At 38.9% G+C, this 18,923-nt stretch overlaps 1 protein-coding gene across 1 annotated transcript in view; it reads right to left on the bottom strand.

Moving 5' to 3' along the window:
* Window positions 1-18,923, bottom strand: part of AKAP6 (A-kinase anchoring protein 6) — a gene marked incomplete at its 5' end in the record, with an annotated part of 305,320 nt that overhangs the window by 57,604 nt on the left and 228,793 nt on the right. Inside the window, 2 exons of the mRNA XM_080912298.1 lie at window positions 2,137-2,358; window positions 5,374-5,520. Of these exons, the coding sequence (XP_080768424.1) occupies window positions 2,137-2,358; window positions 5,374-5,520 (369 nt within the window). The remainder of the gene's footprint in view (window positions 1-2,136; window positions 2,359-5,373; window positions 5,521-18,923) is intronic.

Below are 18,923 nucleotides of genomic sequence, written 5' to 3'. Positions count from 1 at the left end.
GTGTGGAACAGCACTTCTCTGTTAATCTGGGTACCACCTAAACACTGAGCTAGGTTAGCAGACATAGTGGCCTAGAGAGAATAGGATGCTGGGTGTTATTTAGTCATCTGAAGTCCAAAGTCCCCTTCCTGGTTGTTTCCGTTTTCCCTCTTTGCTCCCTCCTCTTCTCCCTTCTTCTCTCTCCTTTTCTCCTTCTTTCTTCCCCTAGTTCCTCGTCCCCCTATTTCCCTTTCATGCTTTTAAAATGTGTTACTTAGGCCTGGATGCTATTGGCATGACATAAAGCTAGAGATCAAAGCTACTGGCCTTCGAAGGCAGCCTCACAAGTAATACACTCCTGCTTCCATCTATAATGACAACACATTCTCTTCAAGACACTTTACTTCAAATGCCGATATACACCCATGGATAAGACATGGGAATACATATATATGCTGATAAATATTTGTGATAATAAAGTTGCTGTTTTCTCCACTTTGGGGCTTACAAAGTTAAGAGATGTCTGTGCCGCATCAATGAACTCGCTGCATAAAGTAAAAACAGTAACTTATGTATGTAATTGTAAAATAAATACCATTAGAAGGCCATTTTTTCAGAGAAAGAGATCAAGGAAGCTTTCAAGGAATATGGCCATCTGTCAAATAACCAATGGAACTAGAATGTGACCTCATACCAAAGCTGGGGACACTGGTCAGTTCACTACAACTGCAATGAGATACAACGGAAGTATAAAAGTACTGTGCAGCATCTATCCCTGTAGCTGTCCAGATAATCTGCAGAATGACATAGAGGCCCATGTCTGCTTTCTCCTTATACTGGGTCATCTGAAGTTTTCAGTGCAATGGCAGAAGATGAGGTATTTGACTAAAACAATCACTATGGGTGTGAGATAAGCCATTTATATAAGTGCTTTTGAGTGTGCCCTGTCTTTTGTTACAGCAGTGAACAAGACAAGCAAGACTGTTTGGCAGATAGAAGGTGGCTAAATCTTCCGATAGATTGCTAGATGATATCAGGTGAATAAAACCTGCTTCTAGAAGACTTTGAGAAAAAAATGTTTGTTCCAGAAAGTTCTTTCCTTCTTAGTTACTCTTTTCTTCCTTCCCAAGATCCCCCATGCGATAAGGCATCTTGTTAATTCATTCCATAACCCCAAAGCCTCAAACTGATCAGACTGAAACCAAATAATCATCCCTTTATTGGCTTGTGTACATAGCACAGGCTCTTCTGGACACTGAGGTAAAACATCTAAATGTTAAGTTGCATTCCCTGGACCAGCAAGATGGTTCAGTGGGTAAAGGCACGTGCCACAAGCCCAAAGACCAAGTTCAATGCCTGGAACATAAATGACAGAAGGAAAGAACCAGCTGCTGGGTGTTTTACTATGACTACCACGTGTGTGCCGTGGTGTATGAGGGTTCATGCAAGTGTACATACACAAATAATATTTGTAAAAGCCTTTTAAACCTCAACCAACTGACATTACATCAAGACCAGAAACAAACGGAAGAATGCTTCTCTGTGGACAAAAACCACCAAAACAATATTGATCCTGTGCTATGATTAAGTACTGTTGACAGTGGGATACACCTGTAATGCAGGATCTCTTCTATTTCCCTCCTTTGTTAATAGTTGACTTTTTCATCTGTAAAAATTACGTTTTCTTTTGTTAGCATTATGGGTATCAATTAAACCGTGTGGTTTTTACCGCATCAATTTATGGAAGTACATTTCGTTAAGCTATTTATGGAACTAACGTAGATCTTTTAGAGGCCTCGGTTATCGTTCATGTTTGCTGATCTGCTTTTAATTCATCAAAGTTCTCTCTTAACAGACATTGCGCAAACAGCCGGCACAGACTTCCCCTACATACAGTGTGTATTCGATAAGCTTGATGTTCCTCTTTGACACACGTCGAGGTTAGTGTAGGTGTGGATAATGTCTGTAAATTCAAGGAAGCATGTAAGGGTTCAGTCATACACAGATGCAGGAGCACAACCCTTTTAGTACTTGATAAATATTTCACCTTTCTCATAAAGAAAGCTTTTTATCAACTTTGATTGTATGTATGTGTGTATTATTTATTATTATTATTATTATTATCATTATTATTATTATTGTTATTATTATTATTACCTTAAAGTACTGGAGTTGTTTCTCAGCGCTCGTTCCTTCCTTCTCTTGTCTCAGGCAGGAATTGAAGATGAAAAGCTCTGTATCTCTTAGCCACCTTTTCAGCTCTTTGATCCTGACCTCCAGCTGCCTTACCAGGCTTCCGCTTTCAGGAGAGAGCAGGTCACGTGGGCCCGACCCACCGGGCCCTGCCATTGTGTCCTGTATCTTCTCTCTTAGGGTTTTCTAATGCATGAGATGAAAACAGGAGAAGAAAAACAAAAACAAAACAAAAATAGATGAGCCGATTAGCCCAAAACCCATCAAGGGAGATCCACGGAAGTGCTTGTCCCTCAACACGGAAGTATAGCTCTGACTGGCTTGATTGTGTTTTGAGGGTTTGATTATTTAGTGCACATTATTCCTGCTGCCAGAGGATGCACACGCAAAACTTTATTCCTTAGACTTTGCTTTAACAGGAAAGAGGTTTGGTTCATGTTCATCATGATCATGGACAAAACTTCATTTGAATTCTCTTGGTAAATTTTTACAGTAAGAAATTGTCTATATAAAGGTGTTCAAGAGATAGAGGCCTGAATTTAATCAGAGGCCAAGAGTACAGAGAATTATAATCTCTCTCTCCCTCTCCCTCTCCCTCTCCCTCTCCCTCTCCCTCTCCCTCTCCCTCTCCTCCCTCTCCCTCTCCTCCCTCTCCCTCTCCTCCTTCTCCCTCTCCCCCCCTTTCTTTTTCTGAGAAGTACAATCCCACAAATGACATGACAAACATACTCTGTGATTCGGCTGTTGATTTCACCTGACTTGAAACTCTTCAGCTCCAAGGTTCTTCCTGCTTTTCCTTTTGAATGCGGATTATTTAATATATATGCTAAAATAATCCTCAACTCGCTGTATTATAACCCTATGTAAGCTGAGCACTATGGAATAGAGGTGCTTTTTGAGCTGGATTTCTTTTCTCTCTTTGGTAGAAGCACTCTCTTTACAGAATCAATAGGATTTAATCTATAATGATAAATTAAACCTAGAAAATTACGCTTTAAAACACAAATAAAATTAGGTCAACAAACATTCATCTGCTCCACAGTGCTCTGTAAATAGTATCTTTAGGAAATCACGACAGAAAAATAGCCTGTCTTCGCAACACCCTTGTATTTTCATGGTGCAGATATTGATAATTTGAAGACCCTCAGTGGAATCCAGATTTAGCTATTGTTTTTATGCTGTAACAAAAGGAGCAGCAGGAGGTGAAATCAATGCCCTTGGAGGCTAGGGTCACAAAAAGGAATTTATTGCCACTTTTTTTGTTCTGGAACAGTTTGCAATCATAAATTCTTTATAAACAGAATACTTCAGAGAATGGTCCGTCTTCATAAATATACGACAGAGGACATCAATTTCATTTAATTCACAATTTGTGTCAGCACAGCAGATGCCAATGGCTGCCTTGATAGGGTTGTTTAATATGCAATCGAGACGGAGTCATATGCAGCACAGGGGACAGAATTTCACAGATTAGACTGTACGCACCACTGACATTTCGTTCTAATGTATTTCCATTCTACACTGTTCACCTTAGATGAAAGAAATATTAAAAGCCACATCCCTCTATTTTACTATTGTTAGAAGTTAAAGTCCTTGTCTGTAATTTTTTTTTCCATGCCAATTAAAATGTAATCCTGCCAATTAGAGCAGTGTGCCTACTGGGGTCAGTGTGGCTGCGGCTTGACTAAACTCTTCTCCTCTTCTCTCACAAAATTACTCAAAACTATGTGGCGTTTGAGTGATGCGTTGTGAGAAGGGCAAGTGTTTGAATGGTACCTGACTCACAGAGACCAATTAAATACTGTGTTTTCAGTGTAATGATTTAAAATTTCTTGCGAGGAATTGATGACACACTTTAAACAGTGTCCTAAGGGAGTTCTGCTATTTATCGAATTAGGAAAGATACCTTTAATTGCAGTGTCAACAGGCTATCACATTATCTGTGAAGCCAACAGAGTTGTCATTTTTCTCTGTTTTATAAACAACCTTGGAGAATATCATACAGTACTTTCTTCTGAGATCAGCGAGCACTGAAGAATTTAGTAGGTCCTAATTTAAACCACCATGTTTTAAAGCGAGTTACATTAATTATCGTGAAAAGGCAAGACCATAATAACTAGGAATAAGCATTTTGAACATTTTAAGTTACTTTGAACAACTACACAGTGTGGAGAATTTAGATGAGGAACAAGGGTTTAAATGTGCAGGTTTTTAATCACTTAGATTAAGCATGGCATAAACGGAACACTGGCATGTCTCCAAGTCATCACTGCACTTGGAGAGCTCCTAATTCAAAATATTTCTAGAGTATTATTTCTTTTTTAAAAAATTAAAGAGGCAGAAAAATAGAGGGCTTGAAAAATTATGCTCTGTAACTGACACCACCCATAGTAGCTATTATAATTAATCATTTAGGTAATTGGCAAATTTAGCTTACCCTTGATTTGAAGTGAAGGCAATTTCAGAGAGAGATGCTGATGAACTACTACAGGCTAACCTCTCTCTCTGCCACCTTCCAACAACAGGACAGTGCAGCCTCTGAGACCACCCAGAACTCTAGTATGCCTAGATTGTCTTTCTGTCAGATTTTTGCATTTCTTTGGCTGAGACCCAGGCCATCATTTCAAGAAATAAACTATGCAAAACTATTTTTTTTTTTGCTTTTGTTAAAAGCGCCCAGGAAATTGAGGCAAAAGGAGGGGGGGTCAAATTTGCAGATTTGATTTGATTTGATTGGCTTTCGTATGGCCTGAAAGCTGCAGTGGTAACAGGACTCTCTGTCTTAAGGTCACACAGACCAGTTAAATAGCGGATGTCTCTAACATGTACCTTCAGAACAAATTCTATTACTATTCATCCAAGCATGACAGGCAGTGTATATCAGATATACTGTATTAGAGTTGACTTGGTTCATACCCATAACACATGACATATTTTACTTACTTTTTTATGTATTAAAGAACCAAAATTATTAAAATCTGAGAGGAGGCAGCTCAGAATAAATTTAAAAAGAAAAAAAGAGAACAGAAGAGAAAAGGCAATGTTTTCCCCATAATAACAGGAGTAGCTTGTTTGAAATGTAAGGAGTGAACTGAAAGAGAGAGAGATTTGTGCCTCACATTAGAAATCAGACAGATAGAGCACTTCACCACACACAAACATGTACACAGAACCTACAAACAGTAATAAAAATGCAAATACCCCAAGCAGCTCCCATTTTTCATTAATTGAATCCACTTTTTCCAGGATATCATCTGGCAGTGAAAGGCCACCTTTCTTCAAAGCTTCAACCTTGCTAAGTAGCTCTGTCTTTTTCAGGTGTCTGATGGACATTTCCACACTGTACCTCTGAAACGTCAAAAGAAGGATAACTTGTTAGGGGCCCAGAGATATTCTCAGAAAAATCTTTAGGCAGAATGTATACTGCTTGTGGAACTAAAAGATTTTGTTTTCAGTGCCATTTCTGGGGAAGCCACACTGCTTCCCTTGAGTGACCCAGTAAGACTGCTAGAGACACTCCACTTACCACAGGATGCTGTACAGATGCTTTGTGTACTGAAGTGGCTTCAGTGAATTCTGTCTTTTAAACTAACTTTGCACACACAATTTATGGCTTTATTTTTTTTAATTTAAAATCTAATAAATGAGACTGTGCATGGTCTGGAAGGACTTAGCATTCGAGTTAGCTTGGGTCACTGTTTGGCTATAGAACCCTCATTCTCAGCAGATCCGTCTTAGAAGAGTTCAAAGTATTTTGCCATATTTTTTTTCTCCCATGACACACATGTATCAACCACTCTCTTGGGAGGTGAGTCTTCCTTCTTTAAGGAGAAACACTTTTCAAACAAAGTAGATGGGTAGAGGAAAATGTGCCACAAACAACTCATCCACTGTGAGATATGAAAAGTCAACCCATACATTGGTCTGTAAGTTATAAAAGTTAAAACAAGGCTGATTAGTTTCTAATGTATTTGGACTTTACCAACACACTAACAATATTATCTTGGAAAGGAAACCATTACCTGTAAGGATTATATGGATTATTTCTTTTAAGTTTCCTATTAACTAAAGTCTTAGTTAATATTTGGTTTTGTTTTTCTTTGACTTAAAAACTCTTTGAGAGCTAAAGAGAAACACACACACATAAAGAGGAAGGATGCTCATCAGAGCCTTGGGATAGTTACAGACCCACAGTTGCTATTGACTACCATAAACTGGCCTGAACTTCTCAGCCAACTACAGAACCCTCCTGAGCCAACCACAGGCTGTATTCTAATAAACTGCTAAGTGAGTCTCTTAAAAGACATTTCTTGGAGGCAATGTAATAGCCCCTCAGTACAAACAGTTTTGTGGTGGTATTTTTCACATTCCAATATTTGGGGAAGTTCACAGTCATAAGGTCTAAGAAAAGACTGTAAATGCTTATTGTGCATATGGAGAGGTGTGCATCAAAACATCACTGAGTATAAAATTTAGGTTGTGGATAAAATATTAAATATGCATATTGCCAAAATATCTTTCCCTGAAACAATGAAGTTCTGACTTCCATGGCACCATTGCTCCTTTGCCCCCTGGTAAACGCTGCTATCAGATGTAACAAGGAAGCTCTGCTTGGGGCAAAGTGTTGCTGGTCTGCAGGTCCATAATATCCCCAAACACTTAGGTGATTTTAGTCCCGTCAAAAACACTTTTTGTGAAATTTTGAACAAAGCTAGAATTGAAATCAGCTTGAGAGAAAAGAAGGTGTGCACCTCTGCTTCAGTTAACAGATTGTCAACATTTGTGTACTCAGGTGTGCACACTTGGAGTTTCATGTGTTAATCTTCCATTTACTCTAAACACGAGCATCATTTGTACCATGTAAACTTCTCCAAATAGGTATTTGGGGATCACAGAACAAAATGTTTTAAGTGAGGTGATTTAAAGCATGTTATATTATTAATGCATGTTGATCAGGGTGTCAAAGTATCCAAAATTACATGAATATTCATACTGAAGAAAATCAAGGGTTGCTTTAGAGCGCTTTCAGACTTTGGACTGTGACATATGGGGGAGATTTTGCTTGCATTTATTAACTGCAGACAATCACCAGAATCATGGTTCTCTGGTACAGAAAACACGCCGTCCACTTAAGTTTCTTTCAACTCAATACTCAACAAGTATTCTAGAAACCCAGATAGTGTATGATTTGTGAGTGTGATGACTGGAGATAATCTGCTTTCTGTACTCAGATTCCTATGGAAGAGTTCCATAACTCATTACGTAAGGCAGACATGATGTGTGTGGGGGTGGGGTAGGGTGCTATTTCAGCCAGGCAGAAGACTATTATTGAAACCTTTCCTCTATGTCCTATGTATTAATCAACTGAGAGAACCCTTGAGTTGTGCCTTCTCAGAGTGGCTTCTACTGGTTATTGGACTTTCTCGTGGCAAACTTATTTTTTCTCTTTCCCAACTTTAGATCTCTCTCCTGTTGTGTGCTAGTTAAGCAAGAGGACAGTTCAGATTGTCTCCTGATAATTGTCTCGGGCTTGCAATCCCGAGAATACAAGAAGCAATTCATTTGATTTTAGACATTGTGAAAATTCTCTCCTATGGAATGTGGTATGAGAAGCTGTGGCAATAGTTACTAAGATGGTTATTAGACTAAAATGTCCTTGTCATTATTTATGCCCTCGTTGTCACTGTATGTTTCCTGCACAAACAGCCCGATGAAGGAGGTGGTTGATAGGCAGTGCCTTCAAATGATAAAATGGGATGGAGAGAACTAGCATGCCATGTATTTAAGGTGAAAATATCTGAGTTTTGAGACACTGTGAAGATTGAATCCGATAAGGTTTAGGGCATGAAGGCTGTGTATGTGATGCCAAGAGGGTTTCATTTTTGTTGACTCTACTATACAAGCGCTCCTCTGTCTCTAGCTCACATCTTTTCAGAAGCATGAGATGGGCAGAATCAGCCACCAGCTCTATCTGCTCTCCGTTCCCCCATCAGGGGCTGCTCCGTCCTGTTGTGAGAAGATAACTTCATCTTCATATTCATTTCACCCACAGCAGTAAATGGGTAGAAGCTGCCCCGTTATGTTCCACAGTATGGGGAGGTGAAGATGCAGACCAGTTTTCAGTAGCTAAAAGATGAGAGTAGCAAACTTAGAGTCAGCTGGCTTTCCTGGAGTGCGAAGGTAAATACGCATCCCGTATTTAACTTTCCACAGCACCTGCTGTGGGCCGTGCTGCCTAGTCAAAAATAAAATATCCTCTGTTCAAAGGGCATATTTACATTATTAAGTGTATTTGCTTGGCCAATTCAATTTGGTCTAATGAATCCTCTTAATAGATTTGTGAATGATCTAAATGAAAGATACAGGCTACTAGTGTCCTAAAAGCTATTTCTTTGGGTATTAAAACAAAGTTAATATAAAAAGGTAATTAAAAAGTTACAAAAATAGAGTTAATAGTTCACTGTTTTAACTAGGAATTAAAATTGAAGTTCTTACTTAAAATTTACATTTTAAATGCACAAATATTAAATTGAATTATCAAAACCAATAAAAAATAAAACTTGGATTTATGAAAATAAGTGAATTTAGTAGCAAATACAGGCTTGATTGAGATAACTTTTTTGACACTTTTGCTAGACATTCCTCCTTCCCTTAAAAACCTTTCCCCCTTTTTCTTCTTCCTTCTCTCTCTCTCTCTCTCTCTCTCTCTCTCTCTCTCTCTCTCTCTCTCTCTCCTCTCTCTTCCCATATCTCTCTTTCTTTCTCTTTTTGTTAAAAATCACACAGAAAATTCTACCCAAATGGAGAGTGGAACAATGCCTTGAAACAGTGTTAATTGTCACCATGGAAACCAGAAGAATAAGCCATTTTGAAACTGGTATAGAAGGCACACATTGAGAAACTCAAGCATTTTTCTGCCTCCCTCAATGTTAAAGAACAAGATGCCTTGTCACAGTGAGGTCAGTGAAAGAAAGCATCATGAAAGGGTTGTAGATACTCACTCTCTAGTAAATAAAAAAATAAAATAAAATAAAAAATAAACCACATATTGCTAATGCTGTAAAAGACTCTACCCAGTGAATCTTTTTTTTGAAATAGGTCGCCAAAAGATGGCCAAGCCTGGGGGTTGGGAGGGTGGCTCCCACCTAGCAAAACTTCAGGGCTATATTATGTGAACCTTGCCCCCAAAGCTCCCTGGGAATTCTGCTGCTGTAATAAAACATCAGAAGAGAGGAGAAAAAAAGGCAGCATGATGGAATTCAAAATAATACTCTAAAAGCACACAGAGAGATTAAGACGTTCATTGTAAGACTTTTGTATGGTGCTTCTGGCGGTCATGCTGAAAAGAGAGCAGACATTACTAAACAGAGAATGACGCTTCGGTTACGAGGAACACACGAATTAAAGCAAACCATTTTCCTGATTAAAGAGTGTGGCTGTCCAATTCTGAGTCATCAAGTTTGGGCATTTCCATCCTGCGTGTGTCATATTTAACACGCGGGCAGCAGGCGACTTTATATTTAGAAGAGTTAAGACAAGGAAAATTATCTAGTTATAATAATGACACATTTGAATCTTTGCATGTGCAAATTGGTATCTCAGACACCTGTATATTTGTCATGATTCTCTCCCCTGCCCCACAACAGGCAGTGAAAGAAAACACATTGTGGAGACAAAATATATCTTGTGTAGCAAGAAGAACACACCGAAACCCCAACTACAACAAAAACTATGTAAAAATATGTATTTTGCTCACAAATGCCAGGCTGTGTCTGTGACTCTCACACTGTATTCTCTAGCTAGTGTTTGCCCTCCTCTTTCGAGGCTTCATGGTGGCCCCTCAGCTAGCCCATGCCTAATGCTATTCAGTGGTGAACAAAGAATCTTTTTATAAGAAGGTCCAGGTCCACAGCTCAGCTGGACTGGTAGAGGCCAGAGCTGCCTCTGCAGCCGCTCTTGTGCTGTGCTCTTTAAGACAGCCAACATCCAGCATCTCACAAAAGCCTGAGATGCTTCACAAGGAGTCAGTATCACCAGCGTTTGGAGAGGATGCTCAGGATTCAAGAAGAAAGTTCAAGTGCAAGACAAGTAATAGTGGTTATTTCTTGCAAACTATTTGTATTTTGCCATTAGAATTTATGGCGAATAATTGCACAAAGAAATTATAAAGACTCCTACAATTGTCCTTGTAAATTAATAATAGGCTTTCTTGATTGGGATAAATTTGCTGCTGAGCCTTTGGAAAAATTAAAAAGTGCAATGTCATTTAAAATTGCCAGAACTCACACAGCAAATTACATCTGAGGTTAAGAATTGAGTTTCCCCCTCTTCTAGAGTATTCCATTTGCATGATCTGAAAATCACATTACATTGGCCATGTATTGTTAATTGAACATAGATTGCATTATCTTTAATATAAATCAAACTACAAATATTAAAATGAATTGCAAATTCCCTAATAGGAGATCATAAAACAATCTTTTTAAAAGTATCTCCCATTAATAATTTAATTCCAATTATATCACCCAGGAAACTTAAGGAGGAGACAAGGCGACTGATTTTTCCCAATCATTTTTTTTCTTTTACATAAAGAATATCTATGTGTTTTAAAACAAACACAGCCAGGACTGGATTTATTGTTACCAAGTTAAAAATAGAAGCACTGATAAACTGGAAACTTTTTCTGTCAATTTCGTGTAAAATACTACAGGAGAATATGAAGTCCCCCAGTTCCCTCTTCCTACCCCAGGTCAAGTGTGCAAAAAAAAAAAAAAAAAAAAAAAAAAAGGAATAAAAGGTAGGAAAGAGTCACCGAGTCTAAGAAATATTGTGATTACATCTTCTGGAATTATAAAATGGATAATTACTATTCTATTTTTTTTTCAAAAGGGTTCCCTGTCCCCTTTGATATTTCTACAAATGTGGCTTCTTTCTCAAGCCTTTGCATGGCCTTTGGTGAGTTTGTATTAAATATTTAGCACTGTTTAGGGCACATCCACTACTACCAAAGCCAGTTATATTCCCAGCAGTGCTACCGTTTCAGGCAGAGAGCTTGATTGATCCTCCCAGCCTGAATTGAGTAGAATGAAAAGAAGCGGTCGGAAAATAGCTCCAATCATTTAATGCAGATGACCTCTGACAGCCTCCCCGCTCTTCTCTCTGAACAGAAATTTGCATGGGGTCTCTGTGCAGAGGAACAATGTAACCTAAATGGTAGACAATCTTTATTCTAATGAAGTGGGTGTCAAGGTCAATGTAAAACTGCAATGATAAATGGTTCACCACTAGGCAAGAGAAGTTGCATGGGCATTGTAGTGCTTTCACATTAATTGAAGGCTGAGACGCACCGCGTGAAAAGCACAAGCCCCTCTTTTCACCATAATGTGTTAATGTGCCAGTGCCGCGGTGGTTTCTGCAAGATGTTTGCCTGTTGATGGAGAGCTTTTGCAAAAAAATAACGACATTATGACGGAAGTGGATGTTCTCAGAATTTAGTGTTTTCCTAGACCAAAATTACAAGAACTACATAAAATGTCCCCACATAGCAGGGTGGCACCTAATGCAATTCCTTTGATCCTGCTTCTTCTTTTCTTATTTAGACCTGTCTTTAATTAGTTTCAACCGGGCAACCTTTTATGGGACCTTCCTTGGGTACTTTCCTGCTGAGAATCATTTAAATATTATTTTCCCCTCTTCCCTGTGAGTGTTCAGCTTAGTCCAAAGCTAAAAAACCTTTCGTTCTTTTTTTTTTTTTTTTTTGTCTGTCCTGTGTGAAAATGCAACCAAATGTGTATATGACTCATTTTTTAAAAGCAACGACTCTGCTCTGCCATTTCTTTGCCAAGATAATCGCAGCCGTGGTAACACCTTCTCTTCAATTGGTTTAGCAGTTTTGTGGCAGTCAATATTTTTCAACTCATAAAAACATGGGCGGTATGCTGATTCTCAAAATGTGTGATCTACCTCAGTGGTAAAGGAGACTATTTGCTGGTACACTCGTTACAGGCACCTTAAGTTCATCAATTAAACAGGAAAGGGAGGGGTGCTATTAATTACACAATTTATTAAAATGCTGATAAGAGCATCTTCAGAAGCATTTGGAGGTTTTTAGGCTCAACTCCTGACAAGATATAAACTGGATATATTTTTTTATTTTCTGATCCCAAGAAAATCTGTGATCTCCCAACATTAACCTTCCTGCTCCACGTAGGTTTTAATCACACAATTACAGTCTTGCTAGTTAGGAGAGCCTGTCTGTATGTCTGCCTTCTTGTGACCAGAAGACTATCAGCACACTAATGAATGGTACTGCTAAGTTGACAGCTCTCATGAAAAAGCAAACTGTCGCACATGGAAACCCCCAATTTCTGAAACCGAAATTCAGAGGGAAAAGGGATCTTACTACGAAGGATAGTGGAAAGGGGGGGGGGAGTTACTGATCAAACTGTTTAAAAAACTGTACAGCTTCATCTGTGTGTGATTTGTCAGGTCTGAAGCTTTGACGTGCCCAAGGGGCAGACCCCAGCGGGGAGTAGGCTGCCGAGCTAAATAGCTGTGAAAGAAGTCTTAATGTAGGATGGAATTCAAACTAACCTTGACATGACCTCCGGAAAAATATGCAAAAAGTAAAATGAATGCTCTCTGCAAGATACATCCTAATTTTGTGGTGGAGCTGGTTAGTTTTACAAACATAACTGAGACATTAAAAGAAAAATAGAAAGCTAGTAAGAGGGGGAAAGTTTAGAATTCAGGCAAAGGGGGAAACCGTAAGCAGCCAGCGCGATGTGTTACTGTGAAGGCATGTGAACCATTTGGAAAGGATCCAAATAAAAACCCACACTGAACAATATTGTTGTCAGCCTGTCTATTCAGGAAAAAAATTTTACGTTGAATATAAATGACACAAAGCCAAGATTACATCACTGCATTACAAAGTCTGTTGTGGCTTTTAGCTAAACAAGCCCCATGGATCTATTGGTTTAGGACAGTAATTCAGTCAGGAGGTTTTAATGTGTTATTTTTTTCCCCAGTGCCAATTATATATTTTTTAAAAAAGAAATTTAAGGAAAAGATACCCAACATGTTTTCTACTTCATGCTTTAGACCTTGGTTTGATGAGCTAAACTCCAGTTTAAGCCTGTGGGCTTAGTCTTGATTTGACTCTATTATGGTTTTGTCTGTTTGATGTGCGTAGAAGGGCTTTGGCTCTGGTTCCCCTACAGGAGCTGGCTAACTCGCCCTATCTATGGAAATCTTAATTGTCAACTTGTGTAGAAATGTGGCCCTTTCACTTTCTCAATGGAGTTTTGTAGAAGAGCAGCCAGTTCTTCACTACACTGCCAGCCAGATTTTAAACATGATTAAATTTCTAGCAACAAACACCCAGAATCTAATGACTTAAATCCCTACAGCAAGGAGGTGGCTTGCTGGTTTCCATAGATGCCCTTCCACCAGGCTTCCCTCAGTGCAAAGTGGGCGGATGGAAACAGGTGCTCAGACGCACAATGCACAGGGCGCTCTGCATAGAACCTAAGGACTACAGTCTGCAAAGATCATGATGGGTATCCAACCTCCTCTTGTCCTGTCCATCCTTCTTCAGCATTTTAACAACATAAGCCAGGAAAACATTCATACGAACAGATTGATCAGATTGCCAGATGATGTTGAACTTACTTCTTGATAAAACAGTAAACAATTTTGCTCGGAAATCATAGGGTCAAACACTTACAGGTATTCTATATTAATTAGCTGGTTCTCAAGTGGAAAAACCAAAGTGCTGATTTATAGTGTTTGCTGATTTCTCTAGTATAAGTCCTCCTATCAGGGTAGATTCTGTGTTGTCAATGGTTTTTCCTGTTGGCAGCAGTCATGGGTTTCTATCCAGCTGTTACAAACTAGCAATAACTGTCTCACACACCCTACTGCCTAGAAGGTGATGTCAAAGACTAGGGTGAGGTCAGAACACGTCCTCTCCTCTCATTCACACAAAATGAATGCTGGTGTTGTGGAAAAGGCAGCCATTTTCCTAAGGAAAGGGAAACAATCCACAAGTGTAATTATTACAAGAATCTGACCCCAGCGACAGAAGATGGGAGACGGTAGTGCAGTCTGCGGTAGATGCCAACTATCCTTGCATGAAAATGTGACTTTAATATGGCTTCAGTGCCATTAATATGTTGTCTTAAGTGAATCCAGGAATACATATGTTTACGTAGAAATCTCATAATTTTTATGTTACGTTGAAACTTTTAGTACACAAATAAAACAATGTCTGTGTCATGGATCTGAATCCACTTGGGGCCACTTTGATGCTGTCCATTTTGGATGAGAATATTAGACTCTAAAAGAAACAACAATGCTAGCATAATGAATTAAATCTGAGGAGAAATGACAAGTGCCAAGCATGGCACAGTTATTGGCCACCCTTCGTCCTACCCTAGCTTCACCAAAAGATAGAAACTAAACTGCATAAAGAACGGAAGCCACAAGGGTTTCACTTGCCATTCCGTTCAATTTGAGTCAGCAAACACTAAAACATAGATGCTAAAAGAACCAACAGGCAAACCATTTGTTGGACTGGGAGAAAGAAGACTGGGACACTATTGAATACCAGAGGAAACTTCTAAAGGAATTGAGATTGGACCCTTTGGAATGGTAAGGCACTGAAGGAGCAATGGGGGAGTCATGAGAAGAAAGAGAGCTCAGGGCATAAACAAGGAACTTGTCTGCGAACTTTACATAGAAAATAATTGGTTTTACCTGCTCTATGGAGGTTACACAGCAGCTCCAAGTCCGAAGCTTAAATCCAAACAGCAAAGAAGGCAGAGAACACCTTCTGAGTCCCCAGAAGTCCAGGCAGAGAGCCCAGTCTAGCTGGCTGAGAAATTCTGTGGGGTTGAATGAATGTTGGCCTGAAAATGGAATCTAAGCTTTCTCTGTTTTAGAAATTTGAGAGTTTTTTTTTTTTTCCACCAGCATTCATGAGATCTGCCATTATGACCACACCATTCTGTGCAGAAGAAAAGCCACGACCCAAACTACCAACTAAGAAAGTGTCACTTGTTGGAATAGGATTAAAATATCAGACTGTATTAGAAGCAAGTTGGGAATGCAGTGGAGAAGATACACAATCACATAAAAGCAAGCTCTGCCATCTAAGTTGGGCAAAACACAGAAACACAAAAGACAGAAAATAAGTCAAAACTTCTACAGCCATCTAATAAAGGTAGTTCATTCATGAACCACTGAGTGAAAACTCTCAGGTTCTTTACTAGATAAATACATATCAGAGAGGTTTTTTTTCCTCCAGAATTTACATCCCTTATTTCAGCATTTCAGCAAGGCACTTTATGTTGATCACATTTGTGCACACACACATACACACACACACACACACACACACACAGAGAGAGAGAGAGAGAGAGAGAGAGAGATAGAGAGAGACAGAGAGACAGAGAGACAGAGAGAGACAGAGACAGAGACACAGAGAGACAGAGCACAGAGTACAATGGCAATGTGACTTAGGCTTAGGGTATGAAACTATGGATATGCTATATTATCTGAAAATCTACACATATCTCTGGGCTTTCTCCATCTTTATGTACACTCCAGTAAGGATGTGGGGCACAACTGTTCTTATTAAGGTTCCATTTTGCAGTACCATATAGGAAATGTTGGAATGTCATGTCAGCATGTAGTAAGAATAGTTGTGCAAATATGCAATATCTGAGGGATGCAGTGTAGGATGGGAAATGTGGGGAGCAGAAATTAGCAGCACAAGCCCAGCTTCCAGACGGTTTTATTTTAGAGTATAGCTTTTTTTGTTTTCTACAATCTTACCAAAAGACACCTCTAAACACATTTATTTTCATGTAATCACAGACATTGCTATTGCATTTTCTTAAGTCAAACAGAAGAACTGAGAAGGAAATATACAGACTTTATCTGTCTTTTATATGTAACAAAAGAACAAATTTACCCTTTACTGTAACAAATATATAAGCTAAACCTACTTGAGACTTAACTAAGATCAAACTGCAGACACACCACCTTCGTACAGGGTCTGCACTGACCTCTTGTGTACATATACTCTCTCCTAAAACTTGATTCACCAATCAGATTCTACTACATATAGTGTGATGGTAAAGTAATACAACAATCATTTTCTTAGTTACTCCCCTAAATCCTCACCATAAATGTTTATTTTTAGTCTCAAATTTGAGTGTAAAAAATCAGCAGAAGCTGGTTATTGATTATTGGTTATTGGTAGAGAAAAGAGCCCCCCAAAATGATGGTTATCATGTCTTCTTTGGGTCACAGTGACATCTTTTCAATAGTTGGGGTCTTTAGAAAGCACTAAGGCAATGAATAGTTTCTCAAGATGATAAACGGCTGTTTGTTGTTTTCATGTACAACAACAGGAGAATTTACACGTCAAAGCTTAGCCCATATCTTTATAGCAGAATTACAGGCCTGCTCAGTACAAGTATTTATCATGGAAATGCTGATGAAGCCTAAACTATGGCTGCGTATGGTTGGGCAACAGCAGGCAGTTGAAATATAGATATATTTTTAGCATTAGGAGGCACCAAGTTTGATAAATCGCAGGATTTTTTTTTCTACAATTGCAAGTAATGTTAATAGCACGCTGTAAATGTTAAGGCTAAGTGTGCAATGTCAAAATAGATCGGATCGCTCTGAAAATTGGAAATTCAGGCTTTTCAAACATAATCCAGATGTTTGGCTTTTATTCAGATTTTAAGAAAGAGGGAACTAATATGATATAAAATTCATACATGCATATTTCATTAGTGCCTTTGTATCGCTGAATTAAACATTCTGAAACGTGCTTTTCTAAAATCACATAGTTTCAAACCAAAAGCCAAGATTTTGTGAACCCCCAAAATAATGCCAAAAAAGCTAAATTAATTTCATAAGGAAAAAATATGTACCTCTTAGGTTAACCTTGTTGATAAAACTTCCCTCAAAGTGAATATCTTGCTTCCTCTTTGGAAAAAAAGGAGAGAAAGAATGTGAGATCTGCAGCTGTATTGATCAGAAAGGTGTTGGTACAGAACATGGTGACTTTCGAATTCTCTCGAAACAGTGACTCTATTTTTATTATCTTTTTTCCAGCTTGGTATAGTGCTGCAAATCTTTAATTCCAAAACTAAGAAGGCTAAGGCAGCAGGATCGTAAGCTCTAGGTCAGTGGAGTTACACAATGAGACACTGTCTGAAATAACACACATGTAACTATAAACATGATGAAAACAAATAACCACAAACCCCCAATAAACTTCATTTTCTCGGAATTAGTGCCCTGGGCCTTCCTTAGGGACTAAACACTCCTACACAGAGAAGCCATTTCCAGAATCTGTCATGTGGTGACAGACAACACATGACAAACCTTTTTTCAGGGTCACATCTCCACAAAACCAAATGCAAGTGTCAGCCTATGGGTATGGCCTTACATTGTGACTTTTAATGTTACATTTTTACATCTTCATATCTAATGCTCATTGGTGCAATAGTGGAATGTGGTGGAGATAACCAACAGGTTCCTAATTCAATTTAAAGTCTGCTCTAAAGGAAGAAATTCACATCCGGAATAACGCATGGCTAGAGAGGTCATGTGTGCTAGAGAAGAATCAAATATGGTTATTTTGCTAAATGAACATAGTATCATATTGTCTTTAAAACATTTACCGGTCTAGCCATAGATTAGTGCAGTGTTCACCTCCACTGGAGATACTTTTCATTACATGGATAGAAGCTAACCCAGAGACCCACTACTAGTTAACCCAGAGACCCACTACTAGTTAACCCAGAGACCTACTACTAGTTAAAGGACAAAGCTGGAGGAACAATGGGGAAGCTCAGCCTCAAAAAGGGCTTCTTATCAACCTTTCCCCAAAGTCTCAGGGAACATCCTTGAAGAGGAGGCAGCAAAATGGTAAGAACCAGAGCCTAGCAACAAGTTCTGGGTAGTGGTGAATTCTGAGCACGGCGGCTGTCCGCTCATGAAATCACGGCACCCGTGGCTGCCTACACAACATGTATTCACAGTCAAGTCCATCAGCATTTCAGCGTAGGTGGTAAAGGGCCCAGACCCTGAGAACTACTGGAATTTCTTGGCTGATGGGGTGGGCTCAGCGTTTTTCAGTGGTGTGGCCTCTGTTTGACTGTCCGTGTTTCAGTAAGAGACCCATGTTCAGGTGCACATTGGCAGCTCTGATTGGACTCAATGAGCCATAAATAAAAGAAAATGAAGAGGATATAAAGATGGAAGGTCTGGAGAAATTGAAGTGGGTTGGAGATGTTCAAAAGACATTGCACACATGCTTTAGATACATATTAAGTTCTCAAATAATAAATACATAAAATATTTTTTTTAGCAAGGTGTCACTATGTAGACCCTCAGTGACCTAAAATTCACCATGTAATACAGGCTGGGCTTTCAGCTCACAGAGACCTGTCGGCCTCTGACTCTAGAGTGCTGGGATTAAAAGCACTACCACGGCTAACTTTAAAAAATAACATTAATAACATTTGAAATGTAAATAAAATTATCCAATAAAAAATTAACTGGGTGGTGGTGGCACATACTTTTAATTCCAGCACTCATACCTCAGAAGGAGCTCAAGATAGTCACAGTTACACACACACACACACACACACACACACACACACACACACACACACACACTAAAGAAATCTTTTTTATAAAGACAAAAGGATTTTCATAGCTAC

Source organism: Micromys minutus (genome assembly GCF_963924665.1).
Source record: "Micromys minutus genome assembly, chromosome: 1".
In the NCBI taxonomy this organism is placed as follows: Eukaryota; Metazoa; Chordata; class Mammalia; order Rodentia; family Muridae; genus Micromys; species Micromys minutus.
Note: the sequence above shows the minus strand (reverse complement) of the source record. Positions and strands in the feature narration are given on the sequence as shown.